At 40.4% G+C, this 24,505-nt stretch overlaps 1 protein-coding gene across 5 annotated transcripts in view; it reads left to right on the forward strand.

Moving 5' to 3' along the window:
- Positions 1–24,505, forward strand: part of MVB12B (multivesicular body subunit 12B) — an 83,189-nt gene that overhangs the window by 40,282 nt on the left and 18,402 nt on the right. For all 5 annotated transcript variants that reach the window (XM_075184817.1, XM_075184821.1, XM_075184819.1 and 2 more), the window contains one exon: positions 5,314–5,408. In XM_075184817.1, coding sequence (XP_075040918.1) covers positions 5,314–5,408 — 95 coding nt within the window. The remainder of the gene's footprint in view (positions 1–5,313; positions 5,409–24,505) is intronic.

A 24,505-nucleotide genomic window follows, 5' to 3' on the forward strand; every position in this document is an offset into this window, starting at 1 on the left:
CAACCCAACAGATCCACCCAAATCCAAAATACAGCTCCAATGGGAAGCGGATCTCCATTTGGATCTAGCAGTAGAGGACTGGGAACACATCTTTAGGAACTCTCTTAAAATGTCTACATGTCTTAGACATTTCTGGGGAAGCTTATAAATAGAATGGATGTGGGTTGGGTACTTTTGAACAATCATTCTAAATCCGACATCGTGAATGCCTCCAAAAAAAAACTGAGAATGAAAAAGCGACTTGAAAATAATCAGACTTACCTTGAAGACGACGCTGGAGATCACCAAAGAAAGCAATCCGATTGGAAATTTAAAGCGGCAATGTGGGTACCCCTAAGGTTAAGTGTTTAAACACTTAACCTCACATTGCCGTTTTAAATTTTTAGTGACAGACGTTGCGATGATGTCAGGCTGCATTGCCGGTCAGTTCTCCAATCGGAATGCCTTGCTGTCATTCTGCTGCTTTCTTCGGTGATCTCTAACATCGTCCATCAAGGTAAGTCTGATTATTTTCAAGTTGCTTTTTCGTTCTTTCGTGGTTTTTTTTTGGGGGGCATTGGCGATGTCGGAATGGTGGTAATCGAAAAAACGATTACCACCGATGTATGTCACCCCAGAAAAGTTACATAAGATGTGGCCCTCTACCTCCCCGATATGCTGGCGTAATTGTTCACAGAGAGGAGATATCTTCCACATTTTTGGGGCATGCCCAGTATTACAACCCCTGTAGACTGAAGTTTTTAATTTTGCTTGGGGTTATCTAACGACACCCAGTTCACACCTCCCCAGAGGTGGCCCAATCGCATAACTATCCAACCTCAATCCCACAATGGGCCAGGTTCTCATAGCAACTAGGGCCGCTATTGCCCAAGCATGGAAACAACCTCTCCCACCAACACTGTCTAAGATTACTCCAAAAATGAACCAGTTGAAATGGAAACCCTAGGTATACCATACAGCTACTTCTCCACTAATGAAATGGCGTTCTTGGCATATCTATATTGGTGAGGGAGAGGGTGCCCAGACGCGAGACTCACAACTAAGAATTAATGATGTTCCCCTGAGCTCCGAGACACTAATAAGCCAAGAGAGGTCCAAGGTTATGACCAGAAGTTATATAAAATGTATATTCTTCATTTACATTTCTATAACCGTACTAAACCATCCTAGTATGTGATCACCTGTCTGAACTAATTTTTTTTATGACAATGTTGTGTTCCCCACTGTACTCCCTTCCTTCCCTTCCCCTAACATTATGTCTTACCCTCCCTCCCCTTCCTTTTTCTATAACCCTCAATTAAAATTTTATAAAACTCAATAAAAAAAATCAATTAAAGAAAATGTGTAGAGTGAAAAGTTGTGGCTATTGCATACTATCTAGAAGTGATGTTATTGTGAGAGGCCAGTTCTAAATCATGCTACTTCTACATTAATGAAAATAGAAGTCTTCCTCATCTATGAACGGCCACAAAGGGGATCAAATATATTTAAAGAGGACTAACCACCAGGTCCTTATAATCTATGTTGTGTGAGGAGTTGTTGTTGCTGTTGTTTAGCTATCTTATGCCTTTAGCATTGTGTAGTAAGCAAGAAGTGGGTTTCCCCATAACCTTTTGGCCTTTGAGAGCGCTTACAATCGAGCATATTGTTTATGTGCTATGCAATCTTCCAGGCCGCCCCACACAGCGGTAGAGATGTGCTATAAGATATAGAAGAAGCCGTCTCGGAGAGCAAGTTCTCTGCTTTTACAACACAACTTGACTTCTGAGTCAAGTTTTCAGACTGTACTGTGCTGTCACCCACTGTACCTCAGCTCTGTGCTGTGCAGTCTGGATGAGGTCAGCCTAGGAGAGAGCATAGCACATAAGCAGCATGTTCACTTAACAGCTCTCTCCGGGGCTGACTTGTTCACTTGGCAAACCCTCTCTCTACCTTTTTTTTTTTTTTTTTTTTTTTTTTTAAATTTGTGTAATGCAGTATGTATTAAAGTAGATAAATAGCATCACAGGACCTGGTGACGGATCTTTTTTTATACGGAATGTTAAGAATCTACATCTAATTTACATTGATTTATTACATCCTATTGAGCAAATGTGTCATCTATGTCTCTTCTTGTTTAATGATTGTTCTAAAACTTTCACAACTTGTGTTCGCATGTTTGTTAAGGTTACTGCCACAGTTTCCTTAGGATATTAGGCACTTTGCCATTTACTTTACACTCTAGAATACATTCATAAAACAATAGAAGTACCCCTAGGCTTGCTGCTACTTCTCAAGTTGTTCATCTGAATACGGCTCTATGCCTCCTCCAGTTCCATTTCACTGGTTTAATGGATGTTAGTGTGTCAGAGCAACGTTGGTCAGACACATGTAATGTTTAGCAGTAGATGGAATACTGATGGTTGCCCATGTATTGTTCAATATGTCTTCCAGTTGGACTGAGGCTGGTGGTAATGGTTTTCACGATTACCACCATTTCAACACTGAGGAGTACTACACTTAAATTCTGAATGGGGGAAAAAACGATTATAATATAAGCAGACTTACCTCCAAACCGACGTTGTAGTGCTCCGATCGCTGCAGGACGGTGACTGCAAGTTATCCCAACTAGATTTTCATGTCATCGCGACCTGTATTCCTTTTAAATTAAAGCGGCAATGTCAGGACCCCATAGGTTGTGTTTAACTTAACCCGACATTGCCTCTTTAAATTAAGTGATACAGGTCATGAGCAGAAGATAACATGAGGCGTTGATCTTGGAACTCGTACTCAGTCGTTAAAATACATTAGTTGCCAGTGGTTTTTACACTAGTAAAACACGTGCAAATGAGTCAGACAATGGAACCCATTGGGGGGTATTCAATTGTTGCTCCGGGCGCCGCCGGAACGAGCGCGTTAAAACTATTACCGTTTTATACGGTAATATTGCACGTAATTACCGTTCAGGGAGCTGCGAGCTGAAATTGAGCGAGTAATTACCGTATAAACGGTAATAGTTTTAACGCGCTCGTTCCGGCGGCGCCAGGAGCAACAATTGAATACCCCCCATTGAATCCAGTGATGGAATACCCACTTGTGTTTTTACTTTTAATTGTGTTATTGAGCTGAGTTTGCAGACGTTTCTAGTTCCGGTTAATGCATTTAAGTAGTTCAACGTATTGATGTTGGTGAAGCCTCCTCCATTGAGCTTAACACAAGTAAAAACGCTAGTTCAAATGGATTTAACATACGTTTTTAAACACGATTCAAATGTCAGTCGTTATAAGGCCTGATTGGCAGACATTCTCCTCTTATTTCTTTACAGTCTCTCTGCCGCAACTCCTGTTTCCAGTTCTGGCACCATAGAACCAAACAATAACACCTTGGAGTTTCTCTATAAATATGTTTCCTGGAACTTCTCTCATCAAGTTTACAATGAGAACAGTGTAGTCCTTGGTGCTTTATACAAGACCCCATCTAATTATTTCCTTCCATATCTGTCGCTGCAGCTTGCAGTCAGGCCTGGGCTACTTTGTCCATTTTCTGAGTGCAAATCAGTAATAAGACTCTTTGCCAGGACACACATGCAGGTTACAAGGTTCTCTACACCAGGTGCAAAAGTGGACACATTCGATTTGATTATTAAAGCATAATTTCACTTTCTTATGTTTATTTTCCTACCTCTTGACCTGAAGGAGCTCCCCCTTCCCCCAGGAGGATCTTCTTCCTCTGAATTGGGGGGGTATTGGATGAAATGGGCTCTCACTAAGGAGGAACCAGTGGGCAGAACTTGCTGTAGTAGATGGTGATGATTGGCCCCCTCCCACCTCGTTGCTCTGCCCACTAAGTCAGCTGATGTCAATACATTTGAAAGTCTCAGTGCAGACATACTTTGTGTTAGGACTATGAATTGTCATTATGTCGTCTGGCTGAAGAGGATGTAGGACTGACATGCTCTGCACCAGTAAACTAACCTTTGAGTCCTCTCTTGTGGAGGTCTGGTTTCATCAGTGCTCCCAGGGGAAAGACTCCAACATTCAGGCAAGTGGGGAATTGATTTAAGAAAGTGGGATCATCACTGAATGATTTGACAATCTGTTCTGGTGGCAGGTAATACTGACGGTCCGCGCTCTGGAGCGCCCTGATTGAAACCGCTGATTGCAAACGTGAACATTTAGATAAGCCGTTAACTGGTTAAATATTTAATTGTTTCAATCTCCTTTCTCTGTAGCTAATATGATGGAGTTTGTTCTAATTACAAACATAAATTAGTTGTTTGTGTCAGCCCAGCTCCCTGAAATGATGATTAATTGTAAAAACAGTAATGTGAATGGAAACATGTCCCAGATTATTTCCTGGGGGGGAACTAGTCTTTATACTGGCATTTGATTTGCCATATGCTCATGCTCTTGTGCAGGGAACAGTACAAGCTCTGAGTCTGGCAGGCAGCTTTTCACCCTGCTATCCAGTCATTTAAATTACATCTATATAGTACCATGGTGATAGAGACTATTGTGCTACCCAGGATGAATCACACTGGCCCTCTTATTACATTTAAGAATGGTTTGTCCTCACAGTGGTCGGAAGTGACCCAGAGGCGTAGGGTTAAACCTATAATACCGCGGGGATTGAGTAGGTTAATGTCACATATCAGTGTTGACAGATCTCTGGATGTCACTGTTGCTAGTGGCCTAAAGTCTAGAAAGAGGCATCACACTGAGCCACGTAAAACATTGACGCACTTGGGTCTAATGAATGAGTGTTTACCCAGTCAGACAACATGGTGTTTATATCGTATGAACATGATTCATCCAGCAGGGCAAACCAGCTTTCATTTGTTACACTACTCAGCAGCCAATCACGGTATAGACCTAATTCTAGGAAATTACACACACATTAAAAATAAAAATCCCCAAACTATGAAAAATGTAAATAATGGCATTAGTTACGTTAAGTTAGCTATTTTCATTTTCTTGTATGTCCAGAATCACTGTCATGTATAAGCTAGATACAGATAGATTGATACTAAGCACATGCTTTGCTTAAAGCTAACGATTGTCCAACACATTCTATAATCCTGTAAGAAAAAAAAAATCAAATATCACAAACTAAACTTGTTATACATCAGAAGTGTGCATTGGGGGATATACACCATGTTTCGGTACCTGCAGATAACAACTAATCGCTGAGTAAGTATCACCATGTTAATTCAGATTAAAATCGCCAACAACTGAAACACTAGGATCAATATGTTTTGGCAAATCTTAGTCCCCTTTTTTAGTTTTTAAACCTATGTATGCACATTTCAAGAACTTGTACTATTTTTCTTTTCAGACATATATCCCTGACTCTTCCTGCTACATTCAAAGGTAGAAATAATACCCGTCCAGACTTTGAAAACCAACAGTCAAATCTGTACGCGATATCAGGTGAGCACATATTTCTGCTCTGTAATTTATTCACGTTCTTTGCAAAACCTTTCTTTGTAATTATAGCAAAGATTTTAAAAGTATAAATGATTGTTCGATTTACCTAAAAACAAACGATGAAGACCCTGGGGGCTTAATGAGGCATGTATTATCTTATGTTGTGGATTTGTTATTTTTCAGTTTGTCCTTACTAAATACAATTTTATTTCTCACTTGCACTTGTGAAATTGAGGCCAGATAGTATTCCTTTACGGTATTCAGTGGAACACCCCTTGGTGCCACTCTAGAATGAGGCGTTGCTAAAATACTGTGTTTGTAGCACTCGCTCATCGCAGTCCCTCCACCCAAGTCCTCTAAGCTGCTCTCTGTGGGGATGTAGGTACCTTCCATTACCAGGGGACAACTTGGAAAACCCCGTTGAATCCACACATCTCCCAGAGATAACACAAACACAGCATATATGTAAAAACCACCTTGATACGTTTATTGGCGGTAAGGATGATTTGAGAAAGGGAATTTAAATTAGGAGGTGGTACAGCAAGAACAAGTGGTAACATATACATTTGCAGTAAACAGTGTAATCTCCAATACTGCTCTCCATCACGGTAAGAAGACTATACCTGTCAATCGCCACCTCTAAAATACGTCTCTTAAACAATATGTATGTACATTCTTACTACACTGGGATAAACCTGGCTGCTTGTAAGTGTTTGAACACGCTGGCGTAGATAAAAAAAAAAATCTAAATGATGTGGTAGAATTGAATAAATGTTAAATTGACAATAGAAATAGGCTCAAAACAACCTGTAAATTGAATATATAAATATCTCAAAACAGGGTAAATGGCAGTAACCGCTTAACCAATAAATGCTGAGATATAAACCCCCTCTGTCATGAATAACATTAAAGAAAATGTGCATTACAGCCATTTCCGTAAATGCTAGCATATAATCCCTTTGATAATCGGCCGTCTCCGCACTGACACTTGGTGCAGGAGACGGACGCCTGCACCTTCTCAGCAACCACGTCCTGTTGCCTAGCAGTGGGACGCCATCTCTGCTCACCTGTCTGCAGCCAGCATGTCTTACCGCCAAAATCTCCCTCACCCAATCAGGAGGCACCTTAGGGTATATAAAGCAGCCTCTGACACATGTCTAGTGCATTTTGGGCTTCAGCCTTGCTCCAGCGTTTGTTCTTGTGTTGCTGCTATTTGGATTCTGACCCCGGCTTGTTCCTGACTTCTTCTTTGGTTCCTGATTCTGGCTTAGAGTGATGTTTGGTATTGACCCGACTTCCTGACCATTCTCCTGCTTCTGATTTGGCTATATCCGTTCCTCCGGCTTGCTGACTACTCTTCCATCCTGCATCCTGGTGGGCTGTCACCGCTGCCTCAATTGTTACCTCGCCAGCTAACTGATACTGAGGGCCGCGACCTGCACGTCCCTTGCAGCAAAGTTCATACCTCCTTGTGGGGGTTTCTGGTGAAAACCAGGTGCGTGTTAAACTCCGCGCCTCAGTACTCAGTAGCGCCAATTGCTGGCAGGTATCATCAATTCCACCTAGTGATTCTGACAAATATATGCTTAGAGATGCAGACAGATCTCTAACCTCTGCACCATTTTGTTGGAGTCTATGCACGTCCCCATTTTGTCAGAGCCATACTGCTGCAGTGGCCACATCAGCCAATTGGAAGCACTAAGCTTGTAGATAGAAACATTTCAAAAATAGCAATGGAATTGCCACCAGAATATAGAACAAGATATATGGAGTTGTCCATACACCTGACAAAAGAACAGATTACATTTGCTGCAGTCATTATAAAGGGCAGATTGGCTGCAGAAAATGGAAGTTGGTCAGAGTAGTTGCTGTATTATTGGCTCTGTTTATAACTGTCAATCTCCATCTGCTTGGAGGAGAAGTCCAGTGGGTAAATTTATCAAGCTGTGGAGATGTTGCCTATAGCAACCAATCAGATTCTAGCTGTCATTTTGTAGAATGTACTAAATGAATGACAGCTAGAATCTGATTGGGAGGTTGGCTGAGCAAGTCCTATGGATGGAAGAGCTTTCTGAGGGATGTCATAATCGGCCTCTTTTCTTTTTTTTTTTTGGTCCATAAGACACATCCTGTTTTAAAGACCATATTTTGTTGGAAAAAAATGTCTTGTGCTGTGAAAGGCTGTAATTTATAATCATGTGTCATAATATTTGAATCTAGAGTATAATGGGCACAACTATGTTGTCTTGTGAAGGAAAAAACTTCTCACAGGAACAGAGAAACATTCTTCTCCCTACAGATGGCATTTTAACGTGTATAGAGAAGTCAGGTCTACAGTCCTAACTGCGGAATAGCCTACAGTTGCGAACTTTAGTGTTCAGCTCTATTTCCCCTTTTTACTTACTATAAAACTGTTTGCTAGAATTATTTTTTAAAGGTCGATTGATTATTAAATGACCATAAAAATGTATTTGGATAAAATGTGCAGCTTCATAAAATCCTCTTCATAGCTAGAATGGTGTAATCGTCTAAACTACACGCCAGCAAATTTGTCAGAACACAAACATGTAAGGATTTCTTTACTGAACATATTGCGTTGTGATTACACCTATTACTAGCGGAGTACGCTCCTTTTTTGGTCCATTTGTAGAGGTTAATTATGTTTATGTCAATAAGCTTAAAGTAAAGCACAGGAAAACACAACCATCACACTAATACAGATATGTCTGTATTATTCTATTGCTAAATGGATCACACAAACTTAAGACGTATTTCTAAACAAGCCTGTGAAAATGGATTGTGTTTGCATATTTATGTAAAATGACGGGTAATGTGCATCTGTACAAATCATCTGGGTTTTGTTATGTTTAGACCATGGAGCACCCCCTAGTGTAGTTATAGAACATTTTCGTGATCTACAACATAAGCTGGGTACATGTCTATAATAAATAAGTGTATGCCATAGCTCTAGCACTTTAACTAGTTTTCATGGTAAGGTATTGATGGAAAAATAACTTCGGATCAGGTCACTGTGAAAGTAAACTACAAATCAGGATTGTATTTACAGTCTGCGCTGTAAAATATATATTAATCTAAAATGCTTCTCGCAGTTCTTTCATTAAAAGCATCGATGGTCAAAATTAAAATAGGCAACAACATCAACATTCAGCACAGTAGCTTATAACATCATACTGGAATATTGAAGTACTTGTGGCACTTATTTTCCTGACTTTGTTGTGAAATTATAACTATAACGGGGCAACATGGTGGCCAAGTGGTCAAATATATATACTTCTGCCTCACAGCACTGGGGTCATGAGTTCAATTTCCGACCATGGCCTTATCTGTGAGGAGTTTGTATGTTCTCCCTGTGTTTGCGTGGGTTTCCTCCGGGTGCTCCGGTTTCCTCCCACACTCCAAAAACATACTAGTATGTTAATTGGCTGCTATCAAAATTGACCCTAGTCTCTGTCTGTCTGTCTGTGTGTATGTATGTTAGGGATTTTAGACTGTAAGCTCCAATGGGGCAGGGACTGATGTGGGTGAGTTCTCTGTACAGCTCTGCGGAATCAGTGGCGCTATATAAATAAATGGTGATGATGATAACCTCCAGCAGGTTAACAGCTGCCCCTCCAGTTACCCCATCTTCATGGGCTCAGAGAATCTGTCTGCAACAGAAGAGGTTCTGTGCACAGTAGTGTAAAACTGTATTTAATAGACAATGTGTTCCTTAACAAGAATAATTGTTTGAAGTTAAATGTCACTCAAAAGCTTATCAGACTGCACATGTAGACATCCATTGTGTTTATCCATTGTTGTTAGAGGTAGCGTGGATCCAGGCTTCTGTGCCAGGATGTTGTTGCTCTCAGAGAGAACTCTCATCCGGCACACCTCCTTGCGTGTGTAATATAGATATTTTTGGCAAATCTACTTTATATGTCTCTGTTACTATAGACACAGGCCAGTCACAATCAGACACCATAGTCCTAGCCAAGTTTCAACAAGCAGTTTGCACAGAGCGGTGCAGTAATTGGTAATTTTAGATATTGTACACACACACAAACATACAAGCCATCAGGTGCAGAAGGCCACACACCATGATGAAGTCAAGAGACGAAACGTGTAGACTGGCCTCCTGTACGGTGTTCTGGCTGTGACTGCACATGTGGTTCTCCGCCTCTTTCACGTTTTTCCTCACTGCATTAGAGGAACCCCTGCAGCAATACACCAACAGATAAGCTCTCAAGCCTGTTATTAGAAGTACTATATGGACAAAAGTATTAGTACGATTGACCACTACACCAACAGGGACTGTAATGACATTGTATTCAAATACATATACTTTAATATGGAGTTGGTCCCCCTTTTCAAGCGATAACAGCTTCCACTCTTCTTGGAAGGCTTTCCACAAGATGTTGGGAGTGTTTCTGTGGGAATTTGTGCCCATTCATTCTGTAGAGCATTTATGAGGTCAGGCACTAATGTTGGACGAGAAGGCCTGGCTCACAATCTCCGTTCCAGTTCATCCCAAAGGTGTACAACGGGGTTGAGGTGAGGACATTGTGCGGGCCAGTCAAGTTCTTCCACACCAAACTCATCAAACCAAGTCTTTGTAGTCCTTGCTTTGTGCACTGGGCACAGTCATGTTGGAATAGGAAAGGGTCTTCCCCAAACTGTTGCCACAAAGTTGCAAGCATAGCATTGTCCAAAATGACTTAGTGTGCTGAAACATTAAGATTGCCCTTCACTGGAGATAAGGGACCAACCCCAATCCCTGAAAAACAGCCTAATACCATTATCTCTCCTCAACCAAACTTCACAGATAGCACAATGCAGTCAGGCAGGTAACGTTCTCCCGGCATCCGCCAAACCCAGACTCGTCCATCTGACTGCCAAACAGTGAAGCATGATTCGTCACTCCACAAAACATGTTTCCACTACTCCAGTGTCTGTGTGCTTTACACCACTCCATCCGATGCTTGGCATTGGTCTTGGTAATGTGAGGCTTGCATGCAGCTACTGGGCCATGGAAACCCATTCCATTAAGCTTCCGTCACACACAGTTTTTGTGTCTACATTAATGCTAGTGTAAGTTCGGAACTCTTCAGCTATGGAATCAGCAGAGCGTTGGCGACTTTTACGCACCATGCGCCTTAGCAGTCTTTGACCCCGCTCTGTGATTTTTACATGTTCTTCAGTTTCGCGGTGATCTGCTGCTGTTCCTAAACGCTTCCACTTTCTAATAATATCACTTATAGTTGACCGTGGAATATCCAGCAGGGATGAAATTTTCATTGAACATCCTATCACAGTACCACGCTTGAATTCATTGAGCTCTCAGAACGACCCATTTTGTATCACAAATGTTTGCAAATGGAGACTACTTGGCTAGGTGCTTGATTTTATATACCTCTGGCAATAGGTCTGATTGAAACACCTCTATTCAACAGGAGTGGCCAAAGACTTTTGTCCATATAGTGTATGTTATTTACTACTCATTTGATGTGTTTAATCTAAAAATCCTATCCAACTGGCTGTTTACTTTTTTGGACGTTTTCCCATTTTGTTGGTCCATTGTATAAAACCACCATTATATATTTAGATTGATGTTCTAGTCCTTATCTGGATGGAAGTGGAGTCAAAAGGGTTCTGAATTGCAGTACATCACTAATATATGCTCCTGTGGACAATATAGTACCGGAACGGAAACTCTTAGTGGGTGATTCAATCCAGCTCATTTGCCGTGTACTATATTTATACATGCTGAATGCCAGAGGAGCGATTCAATCCAGGGATTCTCGATGCTCGTCGCTTCCTGAAATATTGCTTCATTACGCTCATTACACAATTTTGAATATATTTAATGGAACTAATCTCTATTTGAGATAAAGGGGTTTATAAATTAATCGGTTATGTGTAGATAATATTATAGTGGTGACGAATGATACAACAATATAAAAAATAGTAAAACCAGTATTAAAAAATGTGTAGTGTCTTGGTCGCCCTTTTTAACCAATTAAAAACAGGTTTACAATGAACAAAGTGTATAGTAATGAAAAAATACAGCAAATATATGAATCCAGTGTACATTAAGTTAACCTTACTATGTAGATATCGATAAGATAAAAAGACGTAAAATTGACATAAGAGGATGATATATCCGTGGAGATATTCTAGCAGCCTAAGGAAGCGGCTATTTCAGTTCCTTTGTATAGACACAAGTGTGTTTAGAGCCAAAAGAACTTCTTTTGGAATTCGCTCTCTTACCCTGAAGGATACTTCTTGTTCAATGTCTTTGAACTGGAAGGTATCTCCGGTTTTTGTTTTGCTCAAGTATAAAATGTCTACAGACAGTATGGGTGATTATTCTATTCTGAATGTTCCAAACGTGTTTGTATACACATTTTTGGTTGCCTTTCTATATAATGTACTTTCTATATATTGTACAAATGGGCAGCACGGTGGCTTAGTGGTTAGCACCTCTGCCTCACAGCACTGGGGTCATGAGTTCAATTCCTGACCTGTGCGGAGTTTGTATGTTCTCCCCGTGGGTGCTCCGGTTTCATCCCACACTCCAAAACATGCTAGTAGGTTAATTGGCTGCTATCAAATTGACCCTAGTATATTAGGGAATTGGGTATATTAGGGAATTTAGACTGTAAGCTCTAATGGGGCAGGGACTGATGTGAATGAGTTCTCTGTACAGCGCTGCTGAATAAGTGGCGCTATATAAATAAAATGATGATGGTCATTAATGTACGTATCTAATCAACCAATCATGTTGCAGCAGCTGAATGCATAAAAGCCCAGTCTGATCGATTTCTGCCGATGGTATGCAGAATTTGACGTAAACCACATAAATACATGGATTCATCAATGGTGCAGGCTGGTGGTGTAATAGTGTGGGGAATGTTGTCTTGGCACACATTAGGCCCTTAATACCAATCCTCTGTCAACATGGCATATAGTAAAGTTCATAACCCTATCATCAGCTGAATATGTATGTTTTAATAGTAGGCTAGACAGGCAAAGGTTTAGGTCTGCAAAGTAACGCTTGAATGAGGCACAAACAATGTCTTCTGGACACATAAAACCAAGGTGAAGTTGTTTGGTCCTAATTCACAATGCTATGCTACAAGCACCTCATTCCATATGTCAAGCATGATAATGGAGGGGTGATGAGTTAGGGTGGTTTCGCAGCCTGCGCATTTGGATGCCACACAATTTTTAAGTCCACCACTAACGCCTCTCTACAGTAGGGTATTCTTCTGGAACATCTGTCCAACAACTGAGACATGGACAGAATTGTATCGTACAACAGGACAATGATCCTAAGCACACATTAACTGTGTGGCTGAATGTTTTTAAATGGCCACATCAAAGTCCAGACCTCCACTCCATTAGATACCTCTGAGAGCTGTGTATAAAGGAATACCCTTCTATATCAATGAGCTGAGGCAGTCTTATAAGGAGGAATGGGCCAAAATTCCTTGAATAAGAGACTGATAAACTCCTGACGAAAACAATTACTTGAAGTTATTGCTGCTGGTTGTGTATAAGCTGCTAAATAACTGTCTGTTATTTCATTCATATTGGCTTATTTATTTTTTGAATATATATTGACAAAGTAAAAGCTGTGTATAACTAATATATCGGAGCCTGGAATTATGCAGGCTTGCAACACCCATCCTTCCATAAAGTCACTCAACAAGCACAATCCTAGGCGTCATTTCCGAATTCCCTATAACTGCTGGTTTGGGTTCATACGCGTGACAGAGAAGACGTAACATCTAGATAACAATAGTGTCAATCTCATCTTATCTTTGGGTGACCGTAGGTTCTGTAGATGGGGGAACGCTGCAACATGGTGGGAAAAGGATTACACTATGACAGCTCTCGTAATGTGTCGGGATAATGTGCCTGACAACATTGCTAAGCCTCCGAAACCCTTCTCTACTGGAAACAAGCACTCAGGGCTGTAGAGTTATTAGGTCGGTACCACGTGCACTCTACTGCTTGGTAGTCCATTATCTGTGTTCTTTGCACCACTGAATTTGCAAACACGGACCCCCCAGGTTGAACAGTCTGGATGTAATTATCACTTTTAAGTTCTTTATTCAAGTGGCAAACTATTATGACATTAGATCATATCAAATAGTTGACATATAACCATATTTACATTGTTGGTTACATCATTACATATTGTAAGAAATAAGATGATGTATAAATATGTATCTATGGTAAACATGAGTAGGGTTAGTGAAGTCTAGGGATTAGGAGGGGGTGTACTACATGAAATATCAGTACAGGAGGGAGTGTTTTTGAAAACTCGTTCTTATGATTTTGATTACAATGGCTTGGAGGGTCAATTGGTTTGTGATAATTAAGGATATAGTTTCGGAAAGGGGTAGTTATAATGATAATAAAGAGTTGGAGACTATTGGGTGAATTGTCTTCAATTTTATATTAAAGTCCATTACGCCCATACCAGATTACAGACGTGTTCTCTGTCATGGAGGAAATGTTTTTTCCATGGGGCCTATCTGCCAAATAAGAGCTGAGATTGAGGGAGAATGGTGGCTTTTTTTTTTGGCAGCTGCAAGTATTTGGGACATCAGTTTTTTTTTACAGTGTTTATTTAGCTCTTACACAGGACAGCATAAACGGGAAGGTACAGAGATCCTTTTCTACCAGAGTCTCAAGCAGGGGGTTTAAATGGGATTGGATTTTGTCCCTGAAGGGAGAGATCTGGAGACATGTGGAGAAATGTACCCTTGAGGCCGCAATTTCTCTAGCATTTCAGGTCAGAGGTAGGGAACATTTTATTTAGCTTATCTGGGGTGTAGTACCACCTATAAAACCTTTTTGTATAATATGTTTCTTTGATTAAGGTCGCGATGGAACTTTTAGCGGTACACTATTATCTATTCCTGTCATTCTCACCTGGAGGGGGGCTAGGTCTCTTTCCCACTCCTTCTCATGGCGGCTTTGCGGATGGTTAATGGAGTCAAGCTGAAGGCCGTATAGTGTGGAGATCATACCTTGTGAATGGGAGATATAAACCAGATTTGCTGTAATAGTAGTAGATTGCTTGTATATTGTTGTGGTGGGAGAGACTTTCTAAAATGCTTAAGTTGGAAATATGCAAAGGAGCAACGTGTTGGTTCAGGAGAATTCTGTTGAATGTTGGACGGAGATATGCATTGTTTGTGTTCTGTTATATCTACTACAACTCTATGTCCTGCTAAGATCCATTGGATAAATCGGATAGTAGATATACCTGGTGGGGAAAGATGGATTACTCTAAAGAGAAATAATGGGGGAGTTCAGGGTAGAGTTCTTATTGGTTGAAAGCTTAAGAGTCCCAAATGTATCGCTTATCTTAAGACTATGGTAGTTCTGTCTATTATGCTATTTGAGAGAAAATATTTGGGAAATTTTAATGACTCAGCAATGTAGTTATGATGGTAAGGGTAAGCCTTGATACCCTTATATTGGTCTTTATCATTGTGAGCGATATAGTGACAGTATCTGTACCAGATTTGCTGACTTGCAGTTGGACAAGTGCGATCGAAGGAGGTTATTGACTTATCTTTAACTGGGCCAAATTGTATTACTGTTTCTTTTGTTATTTTTATTTTACTTCGGCCTCTGTTGAAAAGACAAATTATCTGTCAGGGCAAAGCACATATTACATATATATACGTTGCGAGAGTGGGAAGGAAATTGTGGGGCACACTGGTTCTATTGTGTTACTTGTAACCTGTTTGGAAGAGTAAATCCAATCTATTCTGTTTTGAGAAACGAGTGAGGTTGACTTGCCTTGAAGGGATGAGAGAGTGAGATTTTGCACCTGACTAATTGGATAGAGAGAGATGTGAACATCTTGTCCTGCAGGGGACTGTGTGTGTGTGGGGTGGGGGGGGTGTTAAGGTAATACAGCCCTTTAGAACGGTCTGTTTAAAAAACCATTGTAGTCCTTTGACAATTTTTGATGCATTAGTATATAAAAATCTATCTTCCTTGCTATTTTTTTTACATAGTTTAATTGTTGTTTTCTTGCCTTAACACACATCACCAATGTTAAGGCAGAAGGAAACGCAGGTCCTTTTACACATCTGTAGATTAGCTCCTTCATTACCAGACCAATCCTTGCATGTTTGCGGCATGTCCAATATAGCAGTGATACATTATATCTATATTTATGTGTCTTGTAATACATCTGAGAAATATCTATAGCTCCATGCAGACAAAACATAGATTTTTTTGTTTAATTACTCCACTGGTATTGCGGTTTATCATATAATTACACTTAAACTAACCCCACAAATTTTAACCCAGTATTTTTTAATATATGCAGCCATGATGTCACCGCTTGGGATTATCTTGACAAAATTAAGGCTAAAGTAATAAGTATTTTAGGGGGATTATTGAAACGAATGAACGGAGTGGTTCTAAAGTGGTAGTCAGATGGACTTTGAAGTATCTTCACCATATACATATTTACAGCTGGACCAGCAAAACGTCTTAGCATTTTATATGTGAGCTATATAAAAATACAGCTTTAGAATTACTAATTACAGTAGGTACGTAAGCTTAATAACATACCTGGCTGTTTACATGCAGCTATCGATGTGTGTTTGCCCCATAAAATATGTCTTTGGTACCAGCAGGCTAGGTATGTGTTCACAATTTGCAGAGTGACAGTGCAGCTAATACAATGAAAAATAGCAGTGAAAATTACATCTATAGGGCTAAACCTGACTAATGCTTGCACATTTATTTATTTTTTTACGTTGCTAATGCAATGGCTGCAGTGTTTTATTGGTCCACGTGGAGCTAATTTGTTAATAGATTACAAAAAGGTTCAAGCTGTACGTTTAAAACCGTAACTGCAGTATTTTAGATGGCATTATTGTAGCCCATCATCCAGAAGGGGGCGCTCCTTCTCTCCCCACTCACCTGCTGAGTGAATTTACAGTTCAGCTATGTGAGTGTCATCGATGATTGTACAAGTCTTTGCATTTATAGTTGTTATACAGGCATCGTATAGATACCGTTCACCGGTGTGATGTAGGCTGGACCTGTAAGAATCAGACGTGGGTCATTTGTCTCTGTCCAACATAGGATGAATAAACTAACACCAGAGTGTTCAGGAATAGTGGTTTAGCGGCACTTCTAGCAGAACTCCATTCCTTGTTCAGCTCTTTAGCAAGTAGGACACTGTGTGTGATCTTATATGCACTTTAACAAACAAGATCAAAACTAAAGATACATGTGTCTAAAACGCAGTAGGAAGCACTATTTTTTTTCTCCAGTTTTTGTGATGATAAATTAGTATATTCCGTCTTTCAGGGTAAGTTTATCTTTTCCTAAATATGCATGTTTCTGTTTCACGTGTACCTCACTTTCCATGGACCCACGCTTTTTTTGTACTTTTTAAGAACTCTGCATCATCCATTAGATTATGGATTACAGGAGGGTTCAATCCGATAACAGATACTTTTATAGGAAAAAAAAAGTGAAAAATTACAAATAGTTTAGGACCATCAGTACACTGCCACGTTTTAACTAGAGTTCATCCTTGAAGTAAGAATTGGGTAGATATTCGGTGGGGATCCATCCTCTGGGATGTGGACAGCACGGTGGTGTAGTGGTTAGCACTTCTGCCTTACAGCACTGGGGTCATGAGTTCAATTCCTGACCATGGCCTTATCTGTGAGGAGTTTGTATGTTCTCCCCGTGTTTGCGTGGGTTTCCTCCGGGTGCTCCGGTTTCCTCCCACACTCCAAAAACATACTGGTAGGTTAATTTGCTGCTTTCAAATTGACCCTAGTCTGCCTGTCTGTCTGTGTCCGTCTGTCTGTCTGTGTCCGTCTGTCTGTCTGTGTGTGTTAGGGAATTTAGACTGTAAGCCCAATTTGGGCAGGGACTGATGTGAGTGAGTTCTCTGTACAGCGGTGCGGAATTAGTGGCGCTATATAAATAAATGATGATGATGGTTCATACTTTGCAATTACCACTGCAATAAAAACTTGAGCCACTATCTGGTGCCCCCCATACCCCATGCTTGAAGAGATGGGTAAAGACTGAACAGTTGTCAGTGAGGAGAGTGCACTGAGAGTGTTAGGCTTGTGGCATCTGTCCAGCCGGGTGACTCGGTGCACTCTCCCTGCCTTTCGGCCTCTCCTGCACTTCTACTCAGAAGATAATGGCTCTTGCATCTATTCAAGCAACAATTATAAGTAAAGTTCCCCCATAAGACTTCTACCTGGGGGAAAGCTTAAGTGAGAAACTGTCTATGTAGAATTTGTCATTAATTATTGTGTTTATAAATGGGGTGTATTTTGCCAATTTGAAGAGATGGTTGGTGATGGTTGAGTTTAGAAGCCTTGGGGCAATCTGCAAGGATTGTCCTAGAAGGTGGGCATGCCAGCCTCATCCTGCCCAGCAGTACTCATCAGTGCAGTCACTGGTTTAGTAAAATGTGATGTCATGAATGGAAAATAATATAAATATATACCAAAATAGCTTTCTTTGATCCTGGAAAGAAATAAATTCACCTTTCATGTGCCAGAGGGTGATCTTTTTTTCTACACTGGAACTTACCTGGTGTGTAAACGGTTAAGCCGAGTTTCCCTACCATTACTAACAGAATGGCACTTACCAGATTGCATGGACAGATTTTGATTCCAAAATTGTCTTCCATATCAACATCCGCTGCAGCGGATCAACAACAATGAATCTGTGCTTTCCGCGTCCTCTCGGAAATCCTTAATACACCGCCTGCATCTGCTTTTAATTTACTCCTAATAATTGAAAGATGTGGCAGAGTTTTCCAATTAAAGCGCCGCTTTCTGCTGTTTGCGAACGCTCCTCCGTATCGCTGATTGCAAACTGACAGGTGAACTTACCCATGAATTAAACATGAAGCCGGAGCACAGCGTCCGTACTAAAACCTGTGCCATCATGGGGAATTTTAAATACAGGATGTCATTTGCATAATATTAATTTCTTTATCAAGTGTTCTCCTGTATTCAAAGCTAAAATCACTCTGACAAGCCGCAGAAAATAGCTTTCCCCCCTCTTTCTCTTTTTTGATTCACAAGGATTTATTGCTTGTATAATTCCAGATCCTTAATAATATAATGTGAATGACTCTCTGATTTCTATAGAACGCTTGTTAATTGTTCCAGATGGTACTTGCTGCTTATGCAAAATTATTACTGTGTTTTTTTTCTAATTTCTCCGCAGATATTTTGGATCAAATTAATTTTTTTTTTCCATAGATTTTCTTTCTTTTATCGCTCTGTTTGTATCGACGTTGAATTTAATCTGTTCCTACATTTGGAAGAAATTTGCTTCCCTTGTCCCATTTTCTTTGCTGACAAAGAAGGATTAAGCCCATTTTTCCCCTTTTGTGAAGCCGTACAATGAGCTTTCCCTCTATCAGGAGTTCACATAATTTTTGTCTGCCTGAAAGTTGAAATCTGTTTAATTTACTGCACAAGAGAACTAGGAAGCAGAGAATGAGCTTTTATTCTTTAGAACAGCTTTGTGTTCGAGAGATCTCAGCCATGTAACAGCTTGTCGTTCTAATAGAGAGAGGCCGGAAAATTTCTGCAACAAAATGCGTCCTCTTCTGATATGTGGATGATGTTTTGGTACAATGGGCGTAGACCCATGCGGAAGGGAAGCTTTATACATTCTGGTACTTGGAATCTGAGAAGAAGTTTTAAACTCTATTTTTGTTTGCTAAATGTGAGCAGGTTACACATATTAGTTGTATGTTTGCATGGAAACATGCGTGTATGTGTGTGAGAGAGCTACTTGTCTTATCAAAGACACAGCATGGAAACTATAAATAGGCTGCAGTGGTGCCATCTCCTGGTGTATTAAAGTACTGCACAAAACATGCAGTTGTAACATTCAAGGGGAATAATCCCTCTTCATCATTATCATCACCATTTATTTATATAGCGCCACTGATTCCGCAGCGCTGTACAGAGAACTCATTCACATCAGTCCCTGCCCCCATTAGAGCTTACCGTCTAAATTCCCTAACATATACACACACACACAGACTAGGGTCAATTTTGATAGCAGCCAATTAACCTACTAGTAATGTTTTTGGAGTGTGGGAGAAAACCGGAGCACCCGGAGGAAACCCACGCAAACATGGGGAGAACATACAAACTCCACACAGATAAGGCCATGGTCGGGAATTGAATTCATGACCCCAGTGCTGTGAGGCAGAAGTGCTAACCACTTAGCTACCGTGCTATCTTTCATGCAAAAGTATTATTTACATTTAATGAAGTGTTTGTTGTAGTCTAAAGCTCCCTTAACTTCTAGGAGCACAATAGTCACTTTTAAAATAATAGAGGCTTGTGAGCAACTTTATGGTTTCTGTCAGCAAACAATGTTCTCAGAGTCTGCAACTTGCGTTTTACCACAAAACAGCCATGTTGTAATATCTTTTAATTTTAGGTGTGTTCCACTAGGGGATCAGCAACCGTTGCATTTGATCTGAATGACCAGGATGTCCAGATCCTGCACGGCGCATGGGACGGAGCATAGTTATTGCGTTAGATAGGCCTCCAGTTCAGTTATTGGAGACCTGCTCAGCCAATCATAAGTGTGTGAGAAGCGCCACCTGCTGTCAATGGTTCTATTGACACGCAGGACTGTTTTGGTTGTGTGGTGGTGTATTTTACCTTCGTTCTGGAACAGATACTGTCAGTGTTTTGTACTGCAGTGAAGCAATGATATTCATGGGTTAAGTAAATTGTGCATTTAATTTCCAGGGTCTAATTAGTGTTGAGAAGCCGTGTATGTCGCACTCATTAAATGGAGTTTACAGAGATTTATGGTTTCTTAAGATATGAAAGATATTTTAATAGGGCCATTGGTCTGATACTATTCTGTATTAATGGAATGGTTATATGAGCATTTAGTAAAAGCTTTTACGCTCAGCACTTACAGATTTCAGATCGGTTTATAGGAACAGTCCGTTATAAGAACAAAGAAGGTATAATAGGATTATTCGGGTTGTGGGTTCGAGGTGCGGGTCCGGTAGTGCTCAAATGCAGGGCGCATCTATTGTACAGCGTCCGAGACTTTATACAGTATAAACATATCTAGTGCTGGCCAATGCGATCATCTGTTTGGAGAGAAAAAAACAGCATTATTTTCTTTTAATTTCCATTTATGTATTTGAATAAAAGACCAGAAACAACATCCCTACTTTATTAAAAGGACATTTGTGTTTATAGATCAGTGTGTAGCAATTATACAAACAAAAGTGGTGAAATGTAATAGTGTTATGGCTTCGGAACAGCGGTGTGCAGGCCCGCAATGCTGCTTTAATGGCGCCTACTTGTCCGCTGGAAGAATTTCACAGCGCTTGTCCGCTTCACCGCTCCTACAATCAACCGGCTCCTCCGTTTGTGGGTTATCGGATGATCTGGAAATGTACATGATAGCAACAGTAAAAAAATGTCCAAACCACCCCCTTCATTGATAGTTAAAGTTTTTGTGTTTTTCCCATAAAATACTGGTCCGTTCAGCCTCCTTTATTTCTTGATGATGACAGTGAGAGAATATCAGGTGGGTCTTTATTACATGGGTCACTCTTCTGCATTTGAAAGTCCTCCTAGAAATATGCTTTTGTGCAGAAGTGCGATCGAAAGGTACAAAGTGTGTCCCATTGAAAGGTTGTATGTAGGTGAGAATTTAAATCAATATATTACTTCATACCTGAAGGTAAGGGGAGGTGATATCAGGTGGTGTTGTTTGGATCACTTATTTCACAAACTCCATCCGTAACTGTTTACATTCACACTCCAGGCTGTGAGCCCTGGAGCATTATGGGACGGCAGGAGTTGGCGGGAGTAAGATTCTTATTGAACCACAGTGGCATTGACCCTTCATGGTTCTGCTAACTTGGTTTGGAAGGAAACGTACTATACAAAATGTCATCAAGCTCTCTTTTTAAATGCAGGCTATGAATGTGCATGTACAAATGTTATGTGTATGTACTTGTTAAAACTTAAAAGCCAACAAGGTCATGTAATGATAATATACCCAGAAGTTAAGAAATATATCTAATATATAAATGCTTAGTGGCGTCTGTCTGTCTGTGTGTGTGTGGGAAAAAAAAACAAGTTGCAGCGCCACCTGCTGGGCAGAGTTATACACTGACCTACTAAATTCTTAGTGTGTGTGGGGAAAAAAATTCAAAAAGGGCTGAAATTTGGTAGGGCTCAAACTAATTTTCGTGAGGTAATTTTACCTCATGAACACACATGTGTAGAGGCGTGCGTTAGTGTGTGTGTGGAAAAAACTATTTTCTCAGAAAGGGCTCATCCAATTGACCTGAAATTTGGTATACTGACATTATTTGACAAAAAAATTAGAATAGTCAAGTCAGTTAATTTCCATCATCCCCCCTTCCCCCCGTTGGAGGGGTAGTAAAGGCTGAATTTACGAATTGAGGGGTCAAACTCATTTTTGTGAGGTAATTTTACCTCATGAACACACATTAAAAAGGGAGCTTGCGTCGGGAAGTAACGATCTTCCCCTGAGGAGGCCTGGGTTAGGCCCAAATGCATGACAAGAACCTTTTTAAGACCTTAAGTATCTTGATTTGACTAGAATGCATGAGTATCATGCACGGGTTAACTTGTGTGTGTGTATATGTGTGTGTATATATATATATATATATATATATATATGTATGTATATGAATCCCTGCCTCCGTTTCCCCTGTGAATAAAATGGTTTTCAGCCCAGAGAGGATTTTCTGTAGCTTAATCCTGAAATAGTAGGCACAAGTATCGAATAAATAACAAAATCCGTTCTTTATTGAAATGTATTTTTCTATGGTTTCGGTCCTCTTATCTGGGGAAATGCAAACTATGAAAATCATGTTGCTCTCCTGCTTCACTAGGTAGGTCTGTGACTTGTGCAATCACTTGCAACAGCTGCCAATCATCCTGCTAACTAACATTTGGTGGATATATTAATATGTTATCAGATTTGTGTCTCTATAGCACCCTTTCATTGCCAGGGTGCAATTTGTTATCTCCTTCGGCTTACAGATCACACCGCTCCCCGTGGTCATATCAAAACCACCCTAATATATTACAAATTGGCCAGACTCTCTACTTTAGTAAATAGCGACTCTTTAAATCCAAGCGAATTGCAAACATTTTGAAAGCTTGAAGCTGGGCATTTGTTCTAAAATTGTCCCAATTCATTTCAGTGACCCAAACTATTGTTGGGCTTTCCAGAATCTGTGCTACATGCACCAATGCATTTATTGCATTGAATGGGAGGGAAGCTCCAGTAAAATGATGGATATATTTGTACTTTAAAGGTCTTCTCCCCACTCCCTCAAAACTTCTTCAATCAGTCTGAGCTGGTTCATAGTAAAGCGTAGGGCCAACTAGCATGTGGTCCCCCTTTAAGTGTTAACCAGCAACATACCAGAGGAGCATCTCCCCATCATAGTGGGTACCAGACCCACCACGTACAGCGCAGGGCTGAAACCTCTTGGTCAGCAAGTGGGGCCCTTCCTCCTAGAGTACCGTACTGAATAGCACTGGAGCTTGGGGCCCCTGGGGCAGAGGATGACAAGATAATAGTTATATGTATAAAATAGATTAAATGCTGTTGTGGGAGTATATTAAAAGCAAGTCCTAGCGGCCATTGACTGGTTGGTAATGCTGGAGCTTGTGGAACTACAAATGTCAGCATGCCTGGGCCTGCTTAAACATGTAATTCAACAATAGTGTATAATGGGGGTGGGGGGGGGGAGATACCATTTTATAAACAACTTTAATTATTATTAAAAATGCCTTTAAACCACTTTATTACACTTCTAAAGGGAATGTTAGATCTTGAAGTTGTCCATGTGGAGTTTTAAGACAACCCCCAAAATATACAGACACAACTTGCACCTAGCAGAGCCGCAACGAGATTGAATGACAGGTCAGTTGATTGTTGTCACAGATTTGTAGGGAGTTAGTGACGCCTGTCAGTTATGGGGTTTTTATTGTTTTCATTTCACAACGGACGACTACAGGAATGAAGATACCCTAAGGGATTAGGGTGTCAGAGAAAGGTAAATAAATGGTTTGAGGGCGTTTTATTTATTTTAATTTAAAATATTTTTGAAATAGTGTCTGTGCTGTGTGTTTGTCCAGTTTCCACTTGTAGTTCCACAAGCTCCAGCATGGTCTGGTAATTGGCTGCTGAGGCTTGCTGGGACTTGTATGCCAACAATAGTATTTAATGTTCTATTTAATCATTTTTTTTCTTGCTTATTACCTTGACACCCACAGTCCCAGGGGTTGTCAAGAAGAGACCCATTTCTTGTTGGCTGTGGGAGGCTTGCTTCCTGCACTTATTCAACCATGCTGGCCCTTCTCATCCTCTTCTTCCCTTTGAAGCCGTGTGCTGAATGATATGAAATTGGTTCTCACTATGACAGGGGAACCCCACGACGTAGACATTCTTTTTCTTTATTTAGCAAGTTAAGTACTTTTTTTTTTAAAACTGTCCTCCTAAAAAGTATTACCTCCTTTTCAAAATCTCTCTGAAGGGCCAACAAGTATGGCTTACAGTCGCACACAGACTCATACTCTCCTCATGTCATGTGAAGGCAGAAGGAAGGGGTGGGGGGGACTTTACAGTGCAGACAGAGATCAGAGGGCTGTTCCAAAGCCTCTCTGCTCACTACATGTGGCTGTGTTTGCCATAGTAGTCACATAAAACTGGAAATTATTTTAAATGATTGAAAGCAACCTGAAGAAACAAACAAACCAAAAATGTTTATCAACAAGATTCTTCTTATAGCTTGCCACAGTGATTTATGTTAACAAAAAACACCCTCATTTTTTTTATCGGATAGTTGCTTTAAGCCTTCCTGCTTTAGTGGGAACCAACCCAGGCTGATTAGCTTGGGGTGCACATTTTTACCATTTTAGTGGGCTTTTAGATACCACCTACCCCCCCCTCATCCCCAGTATTGGGAAGTAGTAGAAAAGCACCATAGGGAAGTATAAGATTCTTTGGTGTGTTCCATTCTGACAACA

The sequence above is a fragment of the Mixophyes fleayi genome, chromosome 9 (genome assembly GCF_038048845.1).
Source record: "Mixophyes fleayi isolate aMixFle1 chromosome 9, aMixFle1.hap1, whole genome shotgun sequence".
In the NCBI taxonomy this organism is placed as follows: Eukaryota; Metazoa; Chordata; class Amphibia; order Anura; family Limnodynastidae; genus Mixophyes; species Mixophyes fleayi.